Raw genomic sequence first — 27822 nt, forward strand, 5'->3', positions numbered from 1 at the left:
GGAAACCCACACAGACACAGGGAGAATGTGCAAACTCCACACAGACAGTCACCCGAGGCTGGAATCGAACCCAGGTCCCTGGCACTGTGAGGCAGCAGTGCTAACTACTGAGCCACCGTGCCACCCCTCTGGGTAGTTTTGTTTTAGATGAGACTACAGAATTATGAATCAGCAAGATCAGGGCTCAGGAAAGTTTGTAGTTTTGCTTTCTGGTAAATAACACAGAGTAAGTTATTTCAAAAGGGTTAAAGTTATGCCAAATCTTCTATTTTTGTGTGTGTTTTAACTGTATTGTAGCAAAAAAGTGTGTCTTGATTAAAGCCTAATAGTGGACCAAGCGAATCACATCTGGAAAACAGCACCTTACAATTGCCTTTAAATAAATATATGGTCCAGGCTATCTCCTTCCAATCCCCTTCCACGTGGTTAAAGATGCCCTCCAACGCATCTCATCCATATCCCGCACCTCCGCCCTCGAACCCCACCCCTCCAACTGCGACAAGGTCAGAACCCCCCTGGTCCTCACCTTCCACTGCACCAACCTCGGCTCAAATCGCATCATCCTCCGCCATTTCTGCCATCTACAAATGGACCCCACTACCAGAAGTATATTTCCCTCCCCACCCCATCTGCTTTCCGGAAAGACTGTTCCCTCCGCAACCACTTCGTCCGGTCCACGCCCCCCCCCAACGTCAGGTCCCATCCCGGCACCTTCCCCTGCCACCACAGGAATTGCAAAACCTGCGCCCACACCTTCCCCTTCACTTCCAACCAAGGCCCCAAAGGAGCCTTCCACATCCATCAAAGTTTCACCTGCACTTCCACACATGACATTTATTGTATCCATTGTTCCCGATGCAGTCTCCTCTACATTGTGGAGACAGGACGCCTACTCACAGAGTGCTTCAGAGAACATCTCCGGGACACCTGCACCAATCAACCCCACCGCCCCATGGCCAAACACTTCAACTCCCCCTCCCAATCTGCCGAGGACATGAAGGCCCTGGGCCTCCCCCATTGCCCCTCCCTTACCACCCGGCACCTGGAGGAAGAACGCTTCATCTTCCGCCTTGGGACCCTCCAAGCTCATGGCATCAATATGGATTTCATCAGTTTCCTCATTTCCCATCCCTCCATCTTACCCCAGTTCCAACCTTCCAGTTCAGCACCATCCTCACGACCTGTCCCATCTGCCCATTTGTCCATCTTCCTATCTGCCTATCAGCAGCACCCACCTCTTCAACCTATAACCTTTACCCCCACCTCCATCCTCCTATTGCACTCTCAGCTACCTTACCCCAAGCCCCACCCATCTTCCATTTATCTCTTCACCCCGAGGCTCCCAGCCTTATTCCTAATGAAGGGCTTTTGCCCAAAACGTTGCTTTTCCTGCTTCTCTGATGCTGCCTGACCTGCTGTGCTTTTCCAGCACCACACTCTTGACTCCTATCTCCTTCTTATACCATGGGAAGGAGTGTTCTGGTCTGGTCCAAAGTATTGGTCAATATTTATTCCCCCAACAAACACCTCAATGCGATCATTTGATTAGGGCTATGGGCACAGAGAGTGCCTTGCACTTTTCTTACATTGCACAGTGATCACACTTCTTTGGGATGTCTTGAAGTCACAAAAGGCATCAGGAGTGCTAACCACTGAGCCACCACTGGGGTGGCACAGTGGTTCAGTGGTTAGCACTGCTGCCTCACAGCACCAGGGACCCAGGTTCAATTCTCAGCCTCAGGCGACCGTCTGTGTGGAGTTTGCACATTCTCTCCGTGTATGCGTGGGTTTCCTCCGGGTGCTCTCGTTTCCTCTCACAGTCCAAAGATGTGCAGGTTAGGTGAATTGCCCATAGTGTTCAGGATGTGTGGGTTAGGTGCATGAGTTAGGGGAATGGGTCTGGGTGGGACACTCTTCAGAGGGTCGGTGTAGACTTGCTGGGCTGAAGGGCCTGTTTCCACACTGTAGGGATTCTAATTCTAATTTGTATAAGTGCAGTTTCCTCCCTTGAAACCCCAGTTATATTGCCACTTTTTTTAACCATTCTGTGCATCCAAAATCAATGCAATAATGACTGTATAACTGCATTAGCTCAGGACATTGATTAGACCATGTCAATATCAAGGATGTTTCCTGTTCAAACGAAATATCAAAATATGCTCTGATGTGGGATCAATGCAAGGTATTGGTATTCTGATGGGCTACAGAGTGTGGTCTTACTTTGCTCTTGTTCTTTGTGAATTTCACCCCATCGCCATCGCCGTAAGCTGTATCAAGTTTGCGCCAGGATTTCCCTTTGTTCTCCTGCTTACTGAGGTTCCTCCTGCCCGTTTTCAGCTCCTCCCGGTCTCCGCACTCAGAGGCTGTGGACACCGAGTAGACGGTGTCTTCATCCTGGGACAGATGCCCATCTCGAACCAAGCAAGCAGGAGCAACATCACTCATCAGACTGTCCATCTCACCTCAGACAACACCTAGCTACACTGTCAAGCTTTATGAGTCTTTGGGACTGGGTCCTTGTTCTTCCTGCCTGGGCTTTACGCTGAAACAGATATATCTGAAGGCTTTTATTTGGGATCTTAGTGAATGCTGTTAATCTGCTCTTAACACTGACTGTCAGGATAGTCCCACAGATATACGATGCCTTTTATGAATGTTGACAGAGGGTTTTCACCTGGTTCTTTGCATCGTGGCTGGAATCTGCCCTGAAACAGCAGCATTCTCAATTCTGCACAACAGTTTTGACTGTGTTCCAACGCTATGGCAACAGGAATTAAATAAAATCTGCACGCATCAACAGAAAATGGGGACAATTTCTTGTTAATTGTTGTAATGACTAATTCGGTCGCCTCTAGAGCCATGAAATAAATTGGCTTTTACTGTGGGATGCAAATGGATAAACATCAGTTGGCCCATTGCTCTTCATTACAATTGGAACTGCTCTTCCAAATTACTGCCTTGGTTTTACAGTGTTTTGCCAAGTCCTGGGAATGTGAGAAACACAACACAAACAGGAGTCCTTTCAGCAGTGCAAAGTGGAAGGAATTTTGTGTGTATCTCCTTCTAAGATGGTCCCTCAGGAACAAGGATGACTTGCTGGAGTTCTGGGTGCTGAGGTGACTAATTGGTCTGATACAGGACCCCGCCACGTCTGGGGTGGGCGGTATTTACCGAAGAGCCTGGGTGGGTTGCTTAGGGTTTCACATGCTCCTTCTGACACGTTTACTTGCCCTCCATCTGGGCCTCTGTAGATGGTTTCCACGGTCGCTGCTCCTCCAGTTTCAGCAGCCTGGGGTTAGAGACTCCCACCAGCCAGTAAGGATATTCAGGGGGCCTTTATAAAGACATCCTGGAAGCATTTCCACAGCCCTCCTGGCAAACCCTGTTGAAGTTTGGAGTGAAGAACGTCTTTTGAAAATGCTGTGTCGGGGTGGTGGACGATATGAGCCACCCAATGCAGATTATTCACTGTAACCATCACTTTGATGTTAGAGACGTTGGCTTGAGGGAGGACATCGATATTGGGGCAATATTGCCAATGGAATTTGCAGAGGCCTGATATTTCTCCAAGTGTTGAGATGTCTCCAGTACATTGTCCATGCATCTGAACATACAAATAGGCAGGAAGCATGACTGCACTGGAGATCATGAGCTTGGTGCCGGGTTTAACATCTCTGTCATGAGTCTGTATCGACTTCATTTGTAAAGCCCCCTTTTATGTTGTTCGTCTTCACATTTTTCAGGGGGTATGTCAGCTTTCCAAAAATGTTCAGCATTTGTTTGTTGTTAAATCCCCAGGCAATTTTCCATTTCGTCTGCACCCAGACTTTGTATTTGTCCCATTAGGACTTGCACCATTGTTTTTCATTTTTTCACTCCAGGGAAAACAGCCCCAGCCTATTCAATCTCTCCCTGTCGCTCAAATCCTCCAACCCTGGCAGCATCCTTGGAAATCTTTTCTGAATCCTTTCAAGTTTCACAACATCCTTCTGATAGGAAGCAGACCAGAACTGTGTGCAATATTCCAACAGTGGCTGAACCAATTAACTGTACAGCCGCAACATGACCTCCCAACCCCTACACTCTGTACTCTGACCAACAAAGGAAAACATACCAAACGCCTTCTTCACTATCCTATCTACCTGCGACTCCACTTTCAAGTAGCTATGAACCTGCACTCCAAGGTCACTTTGTTCAGCAACACTCCCCAGGACCTTACCATTAAGTGTATAAGCCCTGCGAAGATTTGTTTTTTTCAAAATGCACCACCACACGCATGCTGCTGAGTATTTCCAGCATTCTCTGATTTTATTTGACGTGTGTGCTGTCATGTAAAGATGTGAGCCACTATCTAACACACAGCAAGATCCCATGGGGAACAATAAGACATGAGGAATTGTAGTGAGATTTATGATGAGTATTTCAGAGTATGTAATACAGCATTGGGGGGGAAAAAAACAAGCTAAAATTAGATTAGATTACTTACAGTGTGGAAACAGGCCCTTCGGCCCAACAAGTCCTCACCACCCCGCCAAAGCGCAACCCACCCATACCCCTACATTTACCCCTTACCTAACACTACGGGCAATTTAGCATGGCCAATTCAACCGACCTGCACATCTTTGGACTGTGGGAGGAAACCGGAGCACCCAGAGGAAACCCATACAGACACGGGGAGAACGTGCAAACTCCACACAGAGAGTCGCCTGAGGCGGGAATTGAACCTGGGTCTCTGGCGCTGTGAGGCAGCAGTGCTAACCACTGTGCCACCGTGCCGCCCACAAAAATTACATAGTGTTCAAAAGAGCCCATTAGCTTATTTTCAAAATTACTATCACTAAGGATGTTGTGAAACTTGAAACAGTTCAAAAAAGGTTTACAAGGATGTTGCCAGGGTTGGGGGGCTTGAGTTATAGGGACAGGCTGAACAGGCTAGGGCTGTTTTCCCTGGAGTGTTGGAGGCTGAGGGGTGACCTTGTAGAGGGTTATAAAATCACAAGGGGCATGGATGGGATAAGTTGACAAGATCTCTTCCCTGGGGTGGGGGAGCCCAGAATTAGAGGGCATAGGTTTAGGATGAGAGGGGAAAGATATAAAGGAGACCTAAGGGGCAACTTTTTCACACAGTGGTGTGTGTATGGAATGAGCTACCAGGGGAAGTAGTGGAGGCTGGTATAATTGCAACATTTAAAAGGCATCTGGATGGGGACATGAGGAAGGAGGGTGTGGGAAGGGAGAGAGAGGGGTGGGAGAGGACCAGAGGGGGCTTTGGGAGAAAGGGGAGGTGGTGAGGGCGGGAGTGGGTATGGGAGAAAAGACTTGGAGGAGAGCAGAGATGGATAGGGAGAGAGAATGGTTGAAGGGAGTGTGGTGGGGTGAGTGGGGCTGGGTGTGAGGGATAGAGGGAGGGTGAGGAAGTGAGGTAATGAAGAGAGGAAAGTGTTGTGGGGAAGGAGAGTAGATGAGCGAAGCAGAGATAGGGTTCTGCTGTGATATATGGTAGAGGGGAGGGGTGGTTGGAACTACTGGGAATGGGGGAGGGGAAATGTAAAAGGAAAGAACTAGTAGTGTTTTGAGTCTACCTTGGGGAAAGTGTTTGGGGAGGGGTGTAAGTGTGGGTGTGGATGATGCTGCTGAGATGGTGGAGCATTGGGGAGCTGCTAGTAATCGGTCCAGTTGCTAGTGGGGGACTATTGGAGGGATAGATATTGCCCAGGACATGAGTGAGAATGTCATCATTTTTAAGATAGTATCACATGATCCTTTCCATTTAGCTGAAACCTCATTTTAATGTACCGTTGGTGAAACAGCATCTCTGGCAGTGCAGTGCTCCCACAGCGCTGCAGTGTCAACCTTAAGCTAGGAACAAAGGAACAGGTGCAGTCCAATCAATGTGTAGGCTGATATGTGACCTTATTCCATATACTTGCCTTTGACCTATTTCCTTAATAACAGAAGTTCAGAAACAAAAACTCTCAGATTGAAAACTCATAATTGACATGGCATAAACTGCTGTTAGTGGAAGAAATCTCCAAACATCTACCACCCTAACATCTCTCCTGAAAATTTTCAAACTATATCCCCCAATCATAGGGAAAAACTCATCGTTATCAGTTGTGAAGAAGGGTCACTGGACCTGAAACATTATCTCTACTCTCCCCACAAAGAAACTACCAGACTTGTAGAGGATTTCCCCAGCAATTTCTGATTTAGTTTCATTATCTAAACTGCCTAAGGGTCCCTCAGGTGGGACTTGAGCAAAGAACCTAATGATTCAGTGGTACAAGTGCTACCAATTGACCACAGTTCACACTGGCCCTTTAACAATACTCTAATATGGTCAATACTCCAGGCAGTCTACAGTAGACAAACAGGAGACTAGAGGAATACAACAAGCCAGGCAGCATCAGGTGGAGACGACGACTTCTCCACGTCTTGATGCTGCCTGGCTCGTTGTGTACTTCCAGCCTCCTGGTTGTCTACTTTGGATTCCAGGTTCTGCAGTTATTTTGTCTCTAAGGTAGTCTGCAGAGGCCACGACCTTCTGGGGTGCAATACCCAATCTCACCGCTTGGTGCTGCCCCAAACACGTCAGCACCTGACGCTAGCGTCATTACGCCACAGGCGACGTGCCGCGAGGTCCAATGGGAATTGTAGTTCCTGCCGGGGGGGGGCACCAGCGGCGCCTGCGCACTGAGGGCGGGTTGCCTGGGTGACGGGGAGTGAGCGATGGCGCTTGGAGGCCTCGGGTTGTTGTTGCTGGTCAATGCCTGCACTCTGCTCCTCTTCCTGGAGCCCGCCGCGGCCCAGGGCGCCGCCAAATACTCCCGGGAGAAAAACCAGGCGCTCGAGGACGAGGCAGAGACAAAGAGAGTGATCGAGTTCAGGATCGCCAAACTCAACCAGGTCTGGGAGAAGGCGCAGCGAGTAAGTGAGGGGGGGGGGGAGGGAGTGGGGGTGAGGTGAGGGGGGTGGGGGGGGTGAGGTGAGGGGGGGTGGGGGGGGGTGAGGTGAGGGGGGTGGGGGGGGTGAGGTGAGGGGGGTGGGGGGGGTGAGGTGAGGGGGGTGGGGGGGGTGAGGTGAGGGGGGTGGGGGGGTGAGGTGAGGGGGGTGGGGGGGGAGTGAGGGTGAAGGGTGAGGGGGGGGGGTGAGGGTGAAGGGTGAGGGGGGGGGTGGTGTGAGGGGTGAGGTGAGGGGGGTGGGGGGGTGAGGGGGTGAGGTGAGGGGGGTGGGGGGGGGTGAGGTGAGGGGGGTGGGGGGGGTGAGGTGAGGGGTGAGGTGAGGTGAGGGGGTGAGGTGAGGTGAGGGGGGTGAGGTGAGGGGGTGAGGTGAGGGGGGTGGGGGGGTGAGGTGAGGGGGGTGGGGGGGTGAGGTGAGGGGGGTGAGGGGGTGAGGTGAGGGGGGTGAGGGGGTGAGGTGAGGGGGGTGGGGGGGTGAGGTGAGGGGGGTGGGGGGCTGAGGTGAGGGGGTGAGGTGAGGGGGGTGGGGGGGTGAGGTGAGGGAGGTGAGGGGGGGAGGTGAGGGTGGTGAGGGGGTGAGGTGAGGGGGTTGGGGGGGGTGAGGTGAGGGGGGTGGGGGGTGAGGTGAGGGGGGGTGGGGGGGTGAGGTGAGGGGGGGTGGGGGGGTGAGGTGAGGGGGGGTGGGGGGGTGAGGTGGGGGGGGGGGTGGGGGGGTGAGGTGAGGGGGGTGGGGGGGTGAGGTGGGGGGGTGAGGTGAGGGGGGTGGGGGGGTGAGGTGAGGGGGGTGGGGGGGTGAGGTGGGGGGGGTGAGGTGGGGGGGTGAGGTGAGGGTGTGGGGGCTTGAGGTGGGGGGGTGAGGTGAGGAGGTGAGGGGAGTGGGGGGGTGAGGTGAGGGGGTGAGGTGAGGGGGGTGAGGGGGTGAGGTGAGGGGGGTGAGGGGGTGAGGTGAGGGGAGTGGGGGGGTGAGGTGAGGGGGTGAGGTGAGGGGGGTGGGGGGGGTGAGGTGAGGGGGGTGGGGGGGGTGAGGTGAGGGGGTGGGGGGGGTGAGGTGGGGGGGTGAGGTGAGGGGGTGGGGGGGGTGAGGTGGGGGGGTGAGGTGAGGGGGGTGGGGGGGTGAGGGTGGGGGGTGAGGTGAGGGGGGTGAGGGGGTGAGGTGAGGGGGGTGGGGGGGTGAGGGTGGGGGGTGAGGTGAGGGGGTGAGGTGAGGGGGGTGGGGGGGCGAGGTGAGGGGGGTGGGGGGTGAGGTGAGGGGGGTGGGGGGGGCGAGGTGAGGGGGGTGGGGGGGTGAGGTGAGGGGGGTGGGGGGGTGAGGTGAGGGGGGTGGGGGGGTGAGGTGAGGGGGGTGGGGGAGTGAGGAGAGGGGGGTGGGGGGGTGAGGAGAGGGGGGTGGGGGGGTGAGGTGAGGGGGGTGGGGGGGGTGAGGAGAGGGGGGTGGGGGGGGTGAGGTGAGGGGGGTGGGGGGGTGAGGTGAGGGGGGTGGGGGGGTGAGGTGAGGGGGGTGGGGGGTGAGGTGGGGGGGTGGGGTGAGGTGGGGGGGGTGAGGTGAGGGGGGTGGGGGGGTGAGGTGAGGGGGGTGGGGGGGCGAGGTGAGGGGGGTGGGGGAGTGAGGAGAGGGGGGTGGGGGGGTGAGGAGAGGGGGGTGGGGGGGTGAGGTGAGGGGGGTGGGGGGGGTGAGGAGAGGGGGGTGGGGGGGTGAGGTGAGGGGGGTGGGGGGGGTGAGGTGAGGGGGGTGGGGGGGGTGAGGTGAGGGGGGTGGGGGGAGTGGGGGGGTGAGGTGAGGGGGTGAGGTGAGGGGGGTGGGGGGGTGAGGTGAGGGGGGTGGGGGGGGTGAGGTGAGGGGGGTGGGGGGGGTGAGGTGAGGGGGTGAGGTGAGGGGGGTGGGGGGGTGAGGTGGGGGGGTGAGGTGGGGGGGGTGAGGTGAGGGGGGTGGGGGGGTGAGGTGGGGGGGTGAGGTGAGGGGGTGGGGGGGGTGAGGTGAGGGGGGTGGGGGGGGTGAGGTGAGGGGGTGAGGTGAGGGGAGTGGGGGGGTGAGGTGAGGAGGTGAGGGGAGTGGGGGGGTGAGGTGAGGGGGTGAGGTGAGGGGAGTGGGGGGGTGAGGTGAGGAGGTGAGGGGAGTGGGGGGGTGAGGTGAGGGGGTGAGGTGAGGGGGGTGAGGGGGTGAGGTGAGGGGGGTGAGGGGGGTGAGGTGAGGGGGGTGAGGGGGTGAGGTGAGGGGGGTGAGGGGGTGAGGTGAGGGGGGTGGGGGGGTGAGGTGAGGGGGGTGGGGGGCTGAGGTGAGGGGGTGAGGTGAGGGGGGTGGGGGGGTGAGGTGAGGGAGGTGAGGGGGGGAGGTGAGGGTGGTGAGGGGGTGAGGTGAGGGGGTTGGGGGGGGTGAGGTGAGGGGGGTGGGGGGTGAGGTGAGGGGGGGTGGGGGGGTGAGGTGAGGGGGGGTGGGGGGGTGAGGTGAGGGGGGGTGGGGGGGTGAGGTGGGGGGGGGGGGTGGGGGGGTGAGGTGAGGGGGGTGGGGGGGTGAGGTGGGGGGGTGAGGTGAGGGGGGTGGGGGGGTGAGGTGAGGGGGGGTGGGGGGGTGAGGTGGGGGGGGTGAGGTGGGGGGGTGAGGTGAGGGTGTGGGGGCTTGAGGTGGGGGGGTGAGGTGAGGAGGTGAGGGGAGTGGGGGGGTGAGGTGAGGGGGTGAGGTGAGGGGGGTGAGGGGGTGAGGTGAGGGGGGTGAGGGGGTGAGGTGAGGGGAGTGGGGGGGTGAGGTGAGGGGGTGAGGTGAGGGGGGTGAGGGGGTGAGGTGAGGGGGGTGAGGGGGTGAGGTGAGGGGGGTGAGGGGGTGAGGTGAGGGGGGTGGGGGGGTGAGGTGAGGGGGGTGGGGGGCTGAGGTGAGGGGGGTGGGGGGGTGAGGTGAGGGGGTTGGGGGGGTGAGGTGAGGGGGGTGGGGGGTGAGGTGAGGGGGGGTGGGGGGGTGAGGTGAGGGGGGGTGGGGGGGTGAGGTGAGGGGGGGTGGGGGGGTGAGGTGAGGGGGGGTGGGGGGGTGTGGTGGGGGGGGGGTGGGGGGGTGAGGTGAGGGGGGTGGGGGGGTGAGGTGAGGGGGTGGGGGCTTGAGGTGGGGGGGTGAGGTGAGGGGGTGGGGGCTTGAGGTGAGGGGGTGGGGGCTTGAGGTGAGGGGGTGAGGTGAGGGGGTGGGGGGGGTGAGGTGAGGGGGTGAGGTGAGGGGAGTGGGGGGGGTGAGGTGAGGGGAGTGGGGGGGTGAGGTGAGGGGGGTGGGGGGGTGAGGTGGGGGGGTGAGGTGAGGGGGGTGGGGGGGTGAGGTGAGGGGGGTGGGGGGGTGAGGTGAGGGGGGTGGGGGGTGAGGTGGGGGGGTGAGGTGAGGGGGTGAGGTGAGGGGGGTGAGGGGGTGAGGTGAGGGGGGTGGGGGGGGTGAGGTGAGGGGGGTGGGGGGGTGAGGTGAGGGGTGAGGTGAGGGGGTGAGGTGAGGGGAGTGGGGGGGTGAGGTGAGGGGGGTGGGGGGGGTGAGGTGAGGGGGGTGGGGGGGTGAGGTGAGGGGTGAGGTGAGGGGGTGAGGTGAGGGGAGTGGGGGGGTGAGGTGAGGGGGGTGGGGGGGTGAGGTGAGGGGGTGAGGTGAGGGGAGTGGGGGGGTGAGGTGAGGGGGGTGGGGGGGTGAGGGGGGGTGGGGGGGGTGAGGTGAGGGGGGTGGGGGGGTGAGGGGGTGGGGGGGTGAGGTGAGGGGGGTGAGGTGAGGGGGTGGGGGGGTGAGGTGTGGGGGGTGAGGGGGGTGAGGTGAGGGGAGTGGGGGGGTGAGGTGAGGGGAGTGGGGGGGTGAGGTGAGGGAGTGGGGGGGGGTGAGGCGAGGGGGTGGGGTGAGGGGGTGAGGTGAGGGGGGTGAGGGGGTGAGGTGAGGGGGGTGAGGTGGGGGGGTGAGGTGAGGGGGTGGGGGGGGTGAGGTGAGGGGGTGGGGGGTGAGGTGAGGGGGTGGGGGGGGTGAGGTGAGGGGGTGGGGGGGGTGAGGTGAGGGGGTGGGGGGGGGTGAGGTGAGGGGGGTGGGGGGGTGAGGTGAGGGGGTGAGGTGAGGGGAGTGGGGGGGTGAGGTGAGGTGGTGAGGGGAGTGGGGGGGTGAGGTGAGGGGGTGAGGTGAGGGGGGTGGGGGGGTGAGGTGAGGGGGGTGGGGGGGTGAGGTGAGGGGGTGGGGTGGGGGGGGTGAGGTGAGGGGGTGAAGTGAGGGGGGTGGGGGGGGTGAGGTGAGGGGGTGGGGGGGTGAGGTGAGGGGGTGGGGGGGTGAGGTGAGGGGGTGGGGGGGTGAGGTGAGGGGGGTGGGGGGGTGAGGTGGGGGGGTGAGGTGAGGGGGTGGGGGGGTGAGGTGAGGGGGGTGGGGGGGTGAGGTGAGGGGGGTGAGGTGAGGGGAGTGGGGGGGTGAGGTGAGGAGGTGAGGGGAGTGGGGGGGTGAGGTGTGGGGGTGAGGTGAGGGGGTGAGGTGAGGGGGGTGGGGGGGTGAGGTGAGGGGGGGTGGGGGGGTGAGGTGAGGGGGGTGGGGTGGGGGGGGTGAGGTGAGGGGGTGAAGTGAGGGGGGTGGGGGGGGTGAGGTGAGGGGGTGGGGGGGTGAGGTGAGGGGGTGGGGGGGTGAGGTGAGGGGGTGGGGGGGTGAGGTGAGGGGGGTGGGGGGGTGAGGTGGGGGGGTGAGGTGAGGGGGTGGGGGGGTGAGGTGAGGGGGGTGGGGGGGTGAGGTGAGGGGGGTGAGGTGAGGGGAGTGGGGGGGTGAGGTGAGGAGGTGAGGGGAGTGGGGGGGTGAGGTGTGGGGGTGAGGTGAGGGGGTGAGGTGAGGGGGGTGAGGGGGTGAGGTGAGGGGGGTGGGGGGGTGAGGTGAGGGGGGTGGGGGGCTGAGGTGAGGGGGTGAGGTGAGGGGGGTGGGGGGGTGAGGTGAGGGAGGTGAGGGGGGGAGGTGAGGGTGGTGAGGGGGTGAGGTGAGGGGGTTGGGGGGGGTGAGGTGAGGGGGGTGGGGGGTGAGGTGAGGGGGGGTGGGGGGGTGAGGTGAGGGGGGGTGGGGGGTGAGGTGAGGGGGGGTGGGGGGGTGAGGTGAGGGGGGGTGGGGGGGGTGAGGTGAGGGGGGGTGGGGGGGTGAGGTGAGGGGGGGTGGGGGGGTGAGGTGGGGGGGTGAGGTGAGGGTGGTGGGGGGGTGAGGTGAGGGTGGTGGGGGGGTGAGGTGGGGGGGTGAGGTGAGGGGGGTGGGGGGGTGAGGTGGGGGGGTGAGGTGAGGGGGTGGGGGCTTGAGGTGGGGGGGTGAGGTGAGGGGGTGGGGGCTTGAGGTGGGGGGGTGAGGTGAGGGGGTGGGGGCTTGAGGTGAGGGGGTGAGGTGAGGGGGTGGGGGGGTGAGGTGAGGGGGTGAGGTGAGGGGAGTGGGGGGGGTGAGGTGAGGGGAGTGGGGGGTGAGGTGAGGGGGTGAGGTGAGGGGGGTGGGGGGGGGTGAGGTGAGGGGAGTGGGGGGGTGAGGTGAGGGGGTGAGGTGAGGGGGGTGAGGTGAGGGGGGTGGGGGGTGTGCGGTTAGGGGAGTGGGGGGGTGAGGTGAGGGGGTGAGGTGAGGGGGGTGGGGGGGGTGAGGTTAGGAGAGGGAGTGAGGGGGGCAGGGGGACTGGGGGGTGATGGGAGAGGGAGTGAGGGGGGCAGGGGGAGTGGGGAGTGATGGGAGAGGGAGTGAGGGGGCAGGGGGAGTGGTGGAGGAAGGAAGAGGGAGTGAGGGGGGCAGAGGGAGTGGTGGGGAAAGGGAGAGGGGGGCAGAGGGAGTGGGGGGAAAGGGAGCGGGGGGCACGGGGAGTGGTGGGGAAAGGGAGAGGGGGGCACGGGGAGTGGTGGGGAAAGGGAGAGGGGGGCACGGGGAGTGGTGGGGAAAGGGAGAGGGGGGCACGGGGTGTGGTGGGGAAAGGGAGAGGGGGGCACGGGGAGTGGTGGGGAAAGGGAGAGGGTGTGTGGGGAAAGGGGGAGGGAGGGAAAGGGGGAGGGAGTGGGGGGGAAGGGGGATGGAGTGGGGGGAAGGCGGAGGGAGTGGGGCGGAAGGTGGATGGGGGCGACGGGGAAGGGGGGAGTGGGGTGGGGGAGGGAGTGAGGGGGGCGAGGGGGAGGGCATTAGGGTGGAGGCGGAGGGGTGTGGGGGTGGAGGCGGAGGGGCATAGCGATGAAGGTGGAAGGGGTAGGGGTTGGAGGTGGTGGGGGTGGGGAGGGGGCGGAGGAGAGTTGAGGGGGAGGGGGTGGAGGTGGAGGCAGAGGGGTGGAGGCGGAGGGGGTGGAGGCGCAGGGGCGAGGGGGAGGGGAAGGGGGTGGAGGAGCATCGGGAGGGGGTGGAGGAGCACGGGCAATGGGGAGGGGCAGGGGTGGAGGAGCATGGGGAGGGGGGAGGGGGTGGAGGAGCACGAGCAATGGGGAGGGGCAGGGCGGAGGAGCATGGGGAGGGGGTAGGGGGTGGAGGAACACGGGCAATAGAGAGGGGGGAGGGGATGGAGGAGCACGGGCAATGGGGAGAGGCAGGGGGTGGAGGGGCAAGGGGTGGAGGAGCACGGGCAATGGGGAGAGGCAGGGGGTGGAGGGGCAAGGGGTGGAGGAGCACGGGCAATGGGGTGGGGGGAGGGGGTGGAGGAGCACGGGCAATGGGCAATGGGGAGGGGATGGTGGAGCACGGGCAATGGGGAGGGGGAGGGGGTGGAGGATCACGGGCAATGGGGAGGGGGAGGGGGTAGAGGATCACGGGCAATGGGGAGGGGGAGGGGGTGGAGGATCACGGGCAATGGGGAGGGGGAGGGGGTGGAGGATCACGGGCAATGGGGAGGGGCAGGGGGTGGAGGATCACGGGCAATGGGAAGGGGGCAGGGGGTGGAGGAGCACGGGCAATGGGAAGGGGGCAGGGGGTGGAGGAGCACGGGCAATGGGGAGGGGGGAGGGGGTGGAGGAGCACGGGCAATGGGGAGGGGGGAGGGGATGGAGGAGCACGGGCAATGGGGAGGGGGGAGGGGATGGAGGAGCACGGGCAATGGGGAGGGGGGAGGGGATGGAGGAGCAGGGGCAATGGGGAGGGAGGAGAGGGTGGAGGAGCAGGGGCAATGGGGAGGGGAGTGGAGGAGGAGGGGGTGGAGGGGCAGGGGCAATGGGGAGGGGTTATGGGGGGATGGTGTGGAGGGGCTGGGGCAATGGGGAGGGGGAGGGGGGATGGGGTGGATGGGCAGGGGCAATGGGGAGGATGGGCAGGGGCAATGGGGAGGGTGTGGGGGGTCAGGGGTATTTGTGAGGGGGAGGAGTTGGAGGGTTCAGGAGCAGGGGGTAATGGGGAGGGGAGGGTTGGGTTGCAGTGTGGGGAGAGGGCGAGGGACAGTGGGGAGGGAGGGGGAGTGGGTGGGGGTATTGCGGATGAGAGAGGGAGGGGGGCATTGAAGAGGGGGAGGGGGCAATGGGGAGCGAGAATGGAATGTGTTTGTGGGGGGTATGGGGGAATGGGAGGGGATGTGGGGGAAATGAGTGTGGGCTGTGTAGGAGTAGGGGTGTGGGTGTGAGGGGTGGGGATGGGGTGGCAATGTGGGAGTTGGGAGGTAGGGGTGGGAGGTTTGGGGTAGGTATAGTGGGGGATTAGGGATGTGGGTGGGTGGGGTCGAATGAAGGGAAGGGAAGGGATGGGGTAGATGAGGGATGGATGGGAAGGGTGAGAGAGGGGTGGGAGAAGACCCGAGGGAGTTTGGGAGAAAGGGGAGGTGGTGAGGGAGGGAGTGGGTATGGGAGAAAAGCAGAGATGGGTGGAGGGAGAGAATGGTAAGAAGGGAGTGTGGTGGGGTGAGTGGGGCTGGGTGTGAGGGATAGAGGGAGGGTGTGGAAGTGCAGTAGTGAAGAGAGGAAAGTGTTGTGGGGAAGGAGAGTAGATGAGCGAAGCAGAGATAGGGTTCTGCTGTGATTTAGGGTAGGGGGAGGGGTGGTTGGGACTGGGAATGGGGGAGGGGAAATGTGAAAGGGAAGGACTAGTAGTGTTTTTGAGTCTACCTTGGGGAGAGCGTTGGGGGGAGGGGTGTAAGTGGGTGTGGATGATGCTTCTGAGATGGTCGAGCATTGGGGAGCTGCTAGTCCAGTTGCTAGTGGGGGACTATTAGAGGGCTGTTTGTGTGACCTTGTTTTGGTGATTTTCCCCTATTGATAAAGCCTTGGGATGGTGAACTTTTTGTTCTGAACATCACATAGTAAGCAGAAACAATGAGATATTTGAACAAAAAAGAGGGGGAGAAACTCCTCCATTAGTGAACCATTGAATACCAGATCGCACTGTTTTAAGGTTGTTGGCAGAGGAAACAAGGGCAGTATGAGAAAAGGCCTTTTCTGAATGGTTTGGATATGGAGTGTGACTATAATGGAGGCAGATTCATTTTGAAGGGCTATTACCCAAAACGAACTTGCAGCATTAGCAGAAATGGGTAGAGTGGCCCTCTAGAAGTTGCTCCTTTAGAGAACTGGTACAGTCTCAACAAGCCGAATGGTCTCCAAAATGCTGCAACAATTCTGTCTGTCTGTTACTGCCTGACTGACCTGCCTAATTTGTAACTCTTGCTATTTCAAGGGGGTAATAGTGAGTGGCAATGGATAAATGAAGAGATTAAGAAAAAGCAACAATGCTAACAAGTGTTTCGAGAGAAGCAGGGTGACCTAAATGAAAGGGCTGTTTGTCGCTGTCTTGGAAACAGTGCTGTTTTGATTAATCTTAGTTTTTTATGCTTTCTTCCCTCCACCAAAATCTTTTTTAATACTTCCATGTTCTCTCATTTTGCTCTTTTTAAAGATTTGCAATGTCAATTGTGGGAGTTCATCTCAAATTATTGAATTGAATTTATTGTCACGTGTACCGGGGCACAGTGAAAAGCTTTGTCTTGTGAGCAATACAGGCAGATCAGAGTTAAGTCGCATAGATCAGTAAATAATAGGTAAACAGCAGCAAAAACAAAAACACAGGGACAGGCGAATGTTCAGAGTTTGAGGGTCCATTCAGTATTCTAACAACAGTAGGGTAGAAACTGTTACGAAACCGGCTTGTCTGTGTGTGTGTGTTCATTCAGATTTCTGTACCTTCTTCCTGATGGTAGAGGTTGTAGAAAAAAATTGCCAGGGTGGGATGGATCTTTGAGAAGGCTGGCGGCCTTTCCTTGTCAGCGGTGGGCCTGGTAGATGGATTCTATAGATGAGAGTTTAGATGAGAGTGGTGCTGGAAAAGCACAGCAGGTCAGGCAGCATCCGAGGAGCAGGAAAATTGATGTTTTGGGCAAAAGCCCTTCATCAGGATTCCTGATGAAGGAATTTTGCCTAAAATGTCGATTTTCCTGCTTCTCGGATGCTGCCTAACCTGCTGTGCTTTTCCAGCACCACTCTCATCTAAACTCTGGTTTCCAGCATCTGCAATCCTCACTTTTGCCTCTATAGATGAGAGGTTGGTTTTTATGATTGTCTGGGCTGAGTTCACCACTCTCTGTAACAGTCTCCGATCTTGAATGGTACGGTTGCCATATCAGGTAGTGATACATCCAGACAGAATGCTCTCGATGGCGCACCTATAAAAGTTGGCGAGGGTATTTGCTGTCAGCTACTTGAGGAAGAACAGACGTTGCTGGGCCTTTGTAACCAGTGCAACCATGTGAAGAGTGCAAGAAAGCCTGTTGTGGATGACCACTCCCAGGAGCTTGACATTCTCCACTCATTCCACCTCTGTGCTGTTAATGTGTAGGGGGGCATGAGTACATCCTGCCGAAAGTCAATAATTAGTTCCTTGGTTTTGCCAGCATTGAGAGCTAGGTTGTTCTCAGTGCACCACTTTTCCAGGTCTTCCACCTCCCATCTGTAGTCTGTTTGGTTGCCATCTGAGATTCGACTGATTTTGGTGGTGTCATCAGCAAACTTGTAAATGGCATTAGTGTTTGGTGACACGGTCATGGGTATACAGTGAGTACATTAGGGGGCTGAGTATGCATCTCTGGGGGGCTCCAGTCATGTAATGGTTACAGCCAGTCGGCTCATTGCTGTGTTGGCTTTCCAAATGAGTGACTCATATGATGCCTTCTCTACGTAATCTTGCCCATTCTTCCTTTTCAAATAATGGCCTGATTGATGGATCATATAACGCAGCACATCCCATCAGCTGTTCACAACAAGCAAGATGTTGGTCATACCCTTTCGAAGAGTAAGATGTAGAATTTAAGGAAGTTTAACTTCTAAAATGGAATGGCCAAAAAAAATGTTTGCTCAAGAACTTTGGACAAGAAAATTAAGATTTATGTTTCTTCAATCTATGGATTGCACTTATTTTATTTCAGTGTGATTCCAAGTTATTCCCATCCAGTTGTTCTTCTAAATGTTTTCATTTCTTAACTGCCCTGCTGACATCAGTCAACTCCCTTGAATTTTTCAGGAATGTGTGCTCAGCTGCTTGTGAGTAAATTGTGCTGAGTCATTAGAGGAGTGTGGCTTGATTTCATATTCTGTCCACTGAATGTCAGCAATGTTTCAGTTCACTAGTTTCTCTGGATCATAGAACACTGCAATGTTGCAAAAACTGTCATTTAGTACCTTACTGTACAGAAAGATAACATTGAATGTTTAACATAATTCATTATCGAGACAGGAAAATAAAGGTGACTTCAAATAGTTGCTGATCTGTAGTTAATGATGACTCTTAATTGTTTTAAACTCTAAAAAGCTTGTCATTTATTATTAATTTATTTAACTTGTAATACATAACCATGGGGGCACTATTGCTGATAGTTGACCACAACAGTACTTCAAGGAAGCATTTTTGGATTTTTTTAGTCTACTGCCTAGTTCTTTCTTCTGTTTCTCTTTTTTTTCCTTGCTTGCTTTCTTTGTGGGTTTGTGTCTCTCTAATCTGGAAAGTGCTTAGCTCCTGATAGACTGATAAAGATTCTCTTATGAAACAGTTGTTGCTGAGCCTAAGTATTTCCAGAATTTTCTAACATTCATTTTAAATCTTCGGTACTACTTCATACTTTTATCTTTTATTTTAACTTGGATATGATTTAATTTTCTTACTTCTCACATTCCAGAGGATGGAATTTCTACCTGCAATTTTGCTGTGCTCTCTGGTGGTGTGAATGGATGTCTGCTAGCTCTGTTGGCCGTACTGCTTGTTTGCAAGGCACAGTGATGCCATGTTCGATGCCTGCACTGAGGTTACCATGAGGATTTCAGCTCCTCGACCTTGCCACTTGCCTGAGGTGTGGTGGCCTTCAGGTTCAACCTGGATAAATGCGAAGTGATTTGTTTTGGAAGGTTGAATTTGAATGCTGAATACGGGGTTAAAGGCAGGTTTCTTGACAGTGTGGAGCAACAACAGGATCTTGGGATCCACGTACATAGATCCCTCAAAGTTGCCACACAAGTTGATAGGGTTGTTAAGAAGGTATATGGTGTTTTGGCTTTCATTAGCAGGGGGAATTGAGTTTAAGAGCTGCGAGGTTTTGCTGCAGCTCTATAAAACCCTGGTTAGACCACACTTGGAACATTGTGTCCAACTCTGATCACCTCAATATAGGAAGGATGTACATGCTTTAGAGAAGGTGCAGAGGAGATTACCAGAATGCTGCCTGGATTGGAGGGCTTGTCTTATGAAGAGAGGTTGATTGAGCTAGGGCTTTTCACACTGGAGAGAAGAAGGAAGAGAGGTGACTTGATAGAGGTGTACAAGGTAATGAGAGGCATAGATAGAGTGGATAGCCAGAGACTTCTCCCCAGGGCAGAAATGGCTATCACTAGGGGTCATAACTTTAAGGCGATTGGATGAAGTTATAGAGGAGATGTCAGAGGGAGATTTTTACTCAGAGTGGTGAGTGCCAGTGGTGATGATAGAGTCAGAGACATTAGGGACATTAAAGCAACTGCTGGACAAGCACACTGACGGCAATAAATTCAGGGGTGTGTAGCTTAGGTTGATCTTAGATAAAGATAAATGCTCAGCACATTATCGAAGGGCCTGTACTGTGCTGTACTGTTCTATCTTCTAAACCACCACTGTCCTCTGTCTGTCCCCTCTGTCTCTCTGTTTGTTTGTCTCCTGTGAATCATCTGTAAATCATTGCTCCGAATTTGCAACAGCTGCTTCAGACTTTTTTGAGATTAATTAATGCTACTTTGAGGATGCTGTGATTGGTATAAATATCAGCTTATGTTCCTTTTCTATCATGAAGTGAATTTTCTGTTCCATGAGTTGTGCTTCTGGAAGGCTGTGTTTAGAACTCATGATTATGCTTACACCCATTTATGTGCAGCACTTCAAGTAAGGTCTGATGAGTAGGCTGTGCACAGAGCTTTGTTTAGTTTCTCAAACATTATTTGTGGTCTGACACAACTTAGGAACAGCTTTTCTAAGAAATATGAAAATATTTCTTGGAAGTACAGAAGTTACACCACCTGCCTGCAAACAAGGATTGCCAGTTAACTGTTCCTGTAAAAGCAAAATATTGCAGATGCAGGAAATCTGAAACAAACATAGGAAATGCTAAAGAAACTCAGCAAGTCTGGTAGCATCTGCAGAGAGAGAGAGAAAGTGTGTTATGTTTGAGAGATTTGGATGTACAAGTCATCTGGGTGCCCTTGTACAATAAAAGTTGACAGGTGGGTAGCAAGCAATTAGGCAGGGAAAATGGTGTATTGCCTTCATTGCAAGATGTTTGGAGTTCACAAGTAGGGATGCCTTCCTGAAGTTATATAGGACCTTGAGTACTGCATGTAGTGTTAATCTCCCTGACAAGAAAGAATGCACTTGCCATGGAAGGGCTGCAGCAAGGTTCAGTAGTTTGGTCCAAGGGATGGCAGGGCTGCTGTATGTGGATAGATTGGTTTGACTGCCCTGCGTTCACTAGAGTTTAGAAAGATGATTGGGGATCTGTCTGAAACATAAAGTTCTAACAGGACAGACTGGATCCAGTGGATACTATTCTCAGGCAACAAGGCAGATCATTCAGAACTTAAAAGAGAAAAGGTTTCTTCACTCAAAGGGTAGTGTCCAGTTGAATTCTCTACCACAGAAGGCTGTGGAATACAAGCAAGAGTTTTTTTTTAGATTTTAAAGACAAGGGACACAGGGAGAAAATGGGAATATGGCACTGTTCTAGCAGATCAGCCATGATCGTATTGAATGACACAGTAGGTTCATAGATCCGAAAGATTGATGCCTACTTTTGGTTTCTCTGTTAAAGGCTCTCCTGTACGTGTATTTGTCTTTTAAAATGCAGTAAATATTGCAGGTACTTTTCTAAAGGGATAATTAAACATTGTATCTCAGCAACACAAACACTGACTTGGTGATAGAACTTGAATGTTGCTGAAAAGGGAGACATTTCCGATATTAAAAGTGTGGACAAAATATCTCTCTTCAGAAATTGTCCATGCAACTGTTTGATTTATGGAAAACTTAATCCATATTGTTTTTTTTAAGAATTCTTTCTCCACTTTTCTGAAGAGTTTTGTGCTTTGCTGAGACATATATCTTGATGTCCTTTACCTTACTCTGTCTTTCTATACACTTTCCCAGAAAGTTGGTAGCAATTTTGAAAGTCCCAATTGCTTATCATTTGATATTTTGGGAGGGTGCGAATACGAGGTTTCCACTCCCTTTCACATGATTCTTTATCAGTTGATGTCTCCTTTAGGTTTTCTCACTGTCCAGATGAAATAGTCTTTTTGTATCTCCCAGATTGATTTAACATTGTACAAACCACAGTCAAGTGAGCTCATAACCCTCTCCACTTGTGGGTATCCACCATCTCCTGTATCCAGTTCCACTAGATATTAAGAAATCTATCCCTTTCCTTTTTTTTAACCAATAGCTTCAGTTTTCTCCTGTGAAGCTAGCCGAGCTTCACAGTGACCTGAAAATTCAGGAGAAGGATGAACTGAACTGGAAGAAGTTGAAAGCCGATGGGCTCGATGAGGATGGTGAGAAGGAAGCCAGGCTGCGACGTAACTTCAATGGTAAACTGTTTGTGTTTTCTAAACTCAGAAGCAGGGTTAATCCTGACCAAGAAGGGGAGAGAGAGAGAGGGGAAATGAGATATGCATGTGTGCACGTACAAAAGAAAACACATTGATACGTAGGCCTTCTTGACAGCACTGCATCCCAAAGCACTTTAATTAAAGTCATTTTGAAGGAAACCCATCAAGCAATCTGTGCACGGTAAACTTGCACAAACACCAATGAGATGATTGACTCTTGGTGATGTTGATTTAAGGAATAATTATATAATTACACCGGGAAGACTCCCTATTCTTCAAAGTATTGCCAAGGGGTCTTTAATGTTTTTAGGGTTGATATCCAGGATGGGCAGGCTGTCTTATCAGGAAAGGTTAGACAAACTGAACTTATTTCTACTATTGTTGGAGTGAGAAGTGACCTAATTGAAGTGTATAGGAATCTAAGGTGTCTGACATAGCAAATAGGAGCAAGAGTAAGCATTCATCCCTTCAGCCTGCTCCACCATTCATTTATAATAATGGCTGATCATCCAACTGCTGCTTTCTCCCCCATATCCTTTAATACCTTTAGCATCCAGTCCTATTTTTTGAAGTCATACAATGCTTTGGTCTTGACTGCTTTCCTTGGTCTCGATAAGTTGGAAAGAACTCATTTTGTAGCTGAGTCCAGAGCTATGAGGCTTGATTTTAAAATTAGGTGCTCCCTTTTAGCACCAAGTTGAGAATTTTGTTCTTGAAAGTTGAGAGACTTTGGAACTCGTCCCCAGGAGGCAGGTCAATGAATATTTTTAAGACAGAGTTTCTTGTCAGGTAAGGAAGTCAAAGCTACTGGGGATAGGTTGAAATGTGGGATTATAAATGCAAACCAAACAAGGGAGGGGACAAGCTCGATGTTTAAAAAGGAAATTGAAGGGAAAGTTAGAACAAGAGAAGTCAAGAAAGATAACTGTATTAATGAGGCAGAAAACTCGGAAAGGCATCATGCTGTAAGGTTGAGTGAAATAAGGGTTGATGGGAAGGGTGAGAGCAGTAACAAATTAAAAATACTATACGTGAATGCACGAAGCATTAGACATAAGATGGATGAGCTTGAGGCTCTTTTGGAAATTGGCAGATACGATATTGTGGGGATAACTGAGACGTGGCTTCAAGTGGACCGGGCCTGGGAAATGAATATTCAAGGATACACGTGCTATCGGAAGGACAGACTGATGGGCAGAGGGGGAGGGGTGGCCTTGTTGGTAAGGGACGATATTCAGTCCCTTGCGCAGGGGGTCCTAGAGTCAGGAGATGTAGAGTCAGTGTGGATAGAGCTTCGAAATACTAAGGGTAAAAAGACCCTCTTGGGAGTCATCTACAGACCCCCAAACAGTAGTCTGGATGTCGGATGTAAGTTAAATCAGGAGCTGAAATTGGCCTGTCGCAAAGATGTCACTACAGTTGTTATGGGGGATTTTAACATGCAGGTAGACTGGGAGAATCAGGATGGTATTGGGCCTCAAGAAAGAGACTTTGTGGAGTGCCTCAGAGATGGATTCTTAGAGCAGCTGGTGCTGGAGCCGACCAGGGAGAAGGCAATTCTGGATCTGGTATTGTGTAACGAACCAGAATTGGTCAGAGACCTCGAAGTGAAGGAGCCATTGGGAAGTAGTGACCATAATACAATAAGCTTCAATCTGCAATTTGAGAGGGAGAGGGTACAATCGGAAGTGACAGTACTTCTGTTGAATAAAGGGAATTATGGAGCTATGAGGGAGAAGCTGGCCAAATGGTGCAATACCTTAGCAGGGATGACCGTGGAGGAACAATGGCGGATATTTCTGTGTATAATGCAGAAGTTGCAGGATCAGTTCATTCCTAAAAGGAAGAAAGATCCCAGGAGGAGGCAGGGGCGGCCGTGGCTGACGAGGGAAGTAAAGAAACATATAAAGTATAACATAGCAAAGATAAGTGGGAAAACTGAGGACTGGGAAGCTTTTAAAGAGCAACAGAGGATTACTAAGAAGGAAATACGCAGAGGAAAAATGAGGTACGAAGGTAAACTGGCCAAGAATATTAAGGAGGATAGTAAAAGCTTTTTTAGGTATGTGCAAGGCAAAAAAATGGTTAGGACAAAAATTGGGCCCTTGAAGACAGAAACAGGGGAATATATTACTAGGAACAAAGAAATGGCAGAGGAATTAAATGGGTACTTCAGATCTATGTTCACTTGGGAAGACACAAGCAATCTCCCTGAGGTAACAGTGGCTGAAGGACCTGAACTTAAGGGAATTTATATTTGCCAGGATTTGGTGTTGGAGAGACTGTTAGGTCTGAAGGTTGATAAGTCTCCAGGGCCTGATGGTCTGCATCCCAGGGTACTGAAGGAGGTGGCTCGGGAAATCGTGGATGCGTTGGTGATTATTTTCCAGAGTTCAATAGATTCGGGGTCGGTTCCTGAGGATTGGAGGGTGGCTAATGTTATACCACTTTTTAAGAAAGGTGGGTGAGAGAAAGCAGATAATTATAGACCAGTTAGTCTGAACTCAGTGGTGGGAAAGATGCTGGAATCTATTATAAAGGATGAAATTATTGCACATCTGGATAGTAGTAACAGGATAGGACAGAGTCAGCATGGATTTATGAAGGGGAAATCATGCTTGACTAATCTTCTTGAATTTTTTGAGGATGTAACTATGAAGTTGGACGAGGGAAATCCAGTAGATGTAGTGTACCTGGACTTTCAGAAAGCTTTTGATAAAGTCCCATACAGGAGGTTAGTGAGTAAAATTAGGGTGCATGGTATTGGGGGCAAAGTACTAGATTGGATTGAAAATTGGTTAGCTAATAGGAAACAAAGGGTAGTGATAAACGGCTCCATTTCGGAATGGCAGGCAGTGACCAGTGGGGTACCGCAGGGATCCGTGCTGGGACCACAGCTTTTTACAATATATGTTAATGATATAGAAGATGGTATCAACAATAACATTAGCAAATTTGCTGATGATACAAAGCTGGGTGGCAGGGTGAAAAGTGATGAGGATGTTAGGAGATTACAGGGTGACCTGGACAAGTTAGGTGAGTGGTCAGATGCATGGCAGATGCAGTTTAATGTGGATAAATGTATGGTTATCCACTTTGGTAGCAAGAACAGGAAGGCAGACTACTACCTCAATGGAATCAATTTATGTAAAGGGGCAGTACAGAGAGATCTGGGTGTTCTTGTACACCAGTCAATGAAGGCAAGCATGCAGGTACAGCAGGTAGTGAAGAAGGCTAATAGCATGCTGGCCTTCATAACAAGAGGAATTGAGTATAGAAGCAAAGAGGTGCTTCTGCAGCTGTAAAGGGCCCTGGTGAGACCACACCTGGAATACTGTGTGCAGTTCTGGTCTCCAAATTTGAGAAAAGACATTCTGCTATTGAGGGAGTGCAGCGTAGGTTCACGAGGTCAATTCCTGGAATGGCAGGATTACCTTACACTGAAACACTGAAGCGACTGGGCTTGTATACCCTTGAGTTTCGAAGATTGAGAGGGGATCTGATTGAGACGTATAAGATTATGAAAGGATTGGACACTCTGGCAGTAGGAAACATATTTCCACTGATGGGTGAGTGCCGAACCAGAGGACACAGCTTAAAAATACGGGGTAGACCTTTTAGGACAGAGCTCAGGAGAAACTTCTTCACCCAGAGAGTGGTGGCTGTGTGGAATGCTCTGTCCCAGAGGGCAGTGGAGGCCCACTCTCTGGATTCATTTAAGAAGGAGTTGGATAGAGCCCTCAAAGATAGTGGAATCAAGGGTTATGGAGATAAGGCAGGAACAGGATACTGATTAGGAATGATCAGCCATGATTATATTGAATGGCGGTGCAAGCTCGAAGGGCTGAATGGCCTACTCCTGCACCTATTGTCTATTGTCTATATTGAGTGGCAAAGTAGGCTTGAGGAGCTGGATGGCTTACTTCCAATCTTGGATCATCTGTCCTCCATGACAGAGTATACAGCCTAGATTTTCATGTCCTATTTGAATTAAGGCACCTTTGACAATGCAGCATTTTAATAGTCCTGCGCTGGAGTGCCAGCTCAAACAACTTAACCAGTGAACTTTGCTATTTCTTTTTCCATTTCAGTAATCCTCACAAAGTACAGACTTGATGGAAGGAAAGATACTGAGCCTATGGACACAAATTATCTGAAAGAGTCGATGGACTCTGAGAATGATGTGTTTGATGATCCAAAATTGGAGAAATTGTGGAATAAGGTTGGTGGTTGTCTTTAAACGGATATCATTTCTAATTCTGTTTCAGCCAACACACATCTGAAAATTAATCAAAGGAATCAAAACAAAAAGAGCAGTTATCACATCTGTAAAGTAGGTTTGCACACATTTCAGCAAAAGGAATCCAGAATCATCTCTCACTACTTTGACACTTTCAATACTTTGCTAAATGGCTAATTCCTAATTCACTGATTTATGTCAGCTCGACCTGTTTGTGGATTAGATAGAATTCAGGGGAGAAGGGATCAAATATTTGAGCTCTGAAGCAAAGGTCATTGAAACTGTGCCTTTCAATAATGTTAAATCAAACAACTTTACACATACTTGGAAATGGAAGGTCTTCAACCTCAATCTAACTGTTGTGGTCAATTAGTAAAGTTACACCTTTCTGTGAACCTGACCCATTTACTTCAGAAGCACTGACTTCAGGTCCCCTACCCTGCGGCAGTGTCCTCCGGCCAATCTTTGTGCCCGTACAAAGTTTCAAAATTCAACACAGGCACAAGCAATTTTTCTAGTAGAATGCTAGGTTGCAGTTTGACCCAACTTGCTGTACTAGTTCAGTTCAGCTTCATAAATCCGACTAATTAGTTTCATAGGCATGTATGTTCAATTGCCTTTTGAGTATGCCTGTGAAATCTGAATTTAGCACTCTTTCTGGCAGTGCGTTTCAGATATTGACCTTCTTTTTCATCAATCTGTTTGTCTTCCCATCCTCATTCTGTCTCCGTGAGACCAGCACTCCTGTCATTCACCACTCTCCAGTCTTCCCCATGATCACAAACCTTTTTCTTTGTCCCACCCACTTTTTGCTGTAAGTGTTACATCTCTCATTTTTCTTAATTCTGGTGCTAGACAAGTTGAATGTTCTGATTTTTAATTTCTCTGCTCTAATTTTGGTTTGCCAAATATCTTAAATTGTGCCCTCAAGCTAGTTGAAATAATTTTTTCCAAATTGCTATATCAAAACTCCTCGTAATATTGAATATGTCTGTTAGGTTTGCTATTCACCTTCTTTACTGTAAAGCAACCATACAAAGCTACTCCATTCTCTAAGCGTATATGAACACCTTTAGAACATAGAACAATACAGCACAGAACAGGCCCTTCGGCCCACGATGTTGTGCCGAACATTTGTCCTAGCTTAAGCACCCATCCATGTACCTATCCAATTGCCTCTTAAAGGTCACCAAAGATTCTGACTCTACCACTCCCACAGGCAGCACATTCCATGCCCCCACCACTCTCTGGGTAAAGAACCCACTCCTGACATCTCCCCTATACCTTCCACCCTTCACCTTAAATTTATGTCCCCTTGTAACACTCTGTTGTACCCGGGGAAAAAGTTTCTGACTGTCTACTCTATCTATTCCTCTGATCATCTTATAAACCTCTATCAAGTCACCCCTCATCCTTCGCTGTTCCAACGAGAAATGGCCTAGCACTCTCAACCTATCCTCGTACGACCTATTCTCCATTCCAGGCAACATCCTGGTAAATCTTCTCTGCACCCTCTCCAAAGCTTCCACATCTTTCCTAAAGTGAGGCGACCAGAACTGCACACAGTACTCCAAATGTGGCCTAACCAAAGTCCTGTACAGTTGCAACATCACTTCACGACTCTTGAATTCAATCCCTCTGCTAATGAACGCTAATACACCATAGGCCTTCTTACAAGCTCTATCCACCTGAGTAGCAACTTTCAAAGATCTATGAACATAGACCCCAAGATCCCTCTGTTCCTCCACCTCACTAAGAACCCTACCGTTAACCCTGTATTCCGCATTCTTGTTTGTCTTTCCAAAATGGACAACCTCACACTTGGCAGGGTTGAACTCCATCTGCCACTCCTCAGCCTTTGTACTTGATATCAACTGAAAAGACATCTTTATCCTTCCTAAGGACATGGCGTCCATCCTAACATGTAATGCCCATAACTTTCCATGCTGCTGTTGTGGTGGCCCAACCAGCAATTCCAATGATTTGTAAATTTATTTAATATCCCTTTTTAACTAGCTGATAAACTTACTCATCTGCCTTCAAGGATTTGTGAATGTACACCAATGATGCACAGTGACAATATGATGTTGCATGAGTGAATTTTAAAAAATGCACTGCAACATGTCACCAACATTCCTTCGATTGCATCTTCCAAATGCCTCCTGGAATTGACAGGGGCAGCCGATACTATGGAATGTAGTTTCTCCAAGCCCCACACCATCCTAATTTGGAAATATGTTGCCGTTAACTACAGTGTCACCATCTCAAAATCCTGGAATTCCCTCCCGAAAAGCATTATGGGTATCCCTACACGAGAGGGATTACAGCAGTTCAAGAAAGCAGCTCTCAACCACTTTCTTGAGGACATTTAGAGATGGGCAATAAATGCTGGCCAGCTTGTGATGCCCCGATCCTGTGAGTGCCTTTTTAAAGAGAAACACTCTGAGGTTCCCTGTTGTATACTATCATTCAGATTATACTGCCTTTCTATGTTATTCCATTCAAAGTGCATCATATACCACCTGGTATGTGTATGGAATGAGCTGCCAGAGGATGTGGTGGAGGCTGGAACAATTGCAACATTTAAGAGGCATTTGGATAGGTATATGAATAGGAAGGGTTTGGAGGGAT

General features: G+C 52.5%; 1 protein-coding gene across 2 annotated transcripts in view; it reads left to right on the forward strand.

Moving 5' to 3' along the window:
* Positions 1-6703: 6703 nt before the first annotated feature.
* lrpap1 (low density lipoprotein receptor-related protein associated protein 1) overlaps positions 6704-27822 on the forward strand; it is a 45581-nt gene continuing 24462 nt past the window's right edge. Inside the window, exons 1-3 of one of the 2 annotated variants that reach the window (XM_043703671.2) lie at positions 6704-6927; positions 20786-20930; positions 25043-25173. In XM_043703671.2, the coding sequence (XP_043559606.2) occupies positions 6730-6927; positions 20786-20930; positions 25043-25173 (474 nt within the window). In that variant the 5' untranslated portion in view covers positions 6704-6729. The remainder of the gene's footprint in view (positions 6928-20785; positions 20931-25042; positions 25174-27822) is intronic. The other variant, XM_087974190.1, reaches the window with a different exon arrangement.

This window comes from Chiloscyllium plagiosum, unplaced genomic scaffold (assembly GCF_037043375.1).
Source record: "Chiloscyllium plagiosum isolate Xiang-an unplaced genomic scaffold, Cpla_swu_hap1 HiC_scaffold_2, whole genome shotgun sequence".
NCBI lineage: Eukaryota > Metazoa > Chordata > Chondrichthyes > Orectolobiformes > Hemiscylliidae > Chiloscyllium > Chiloscyllium plagiosum.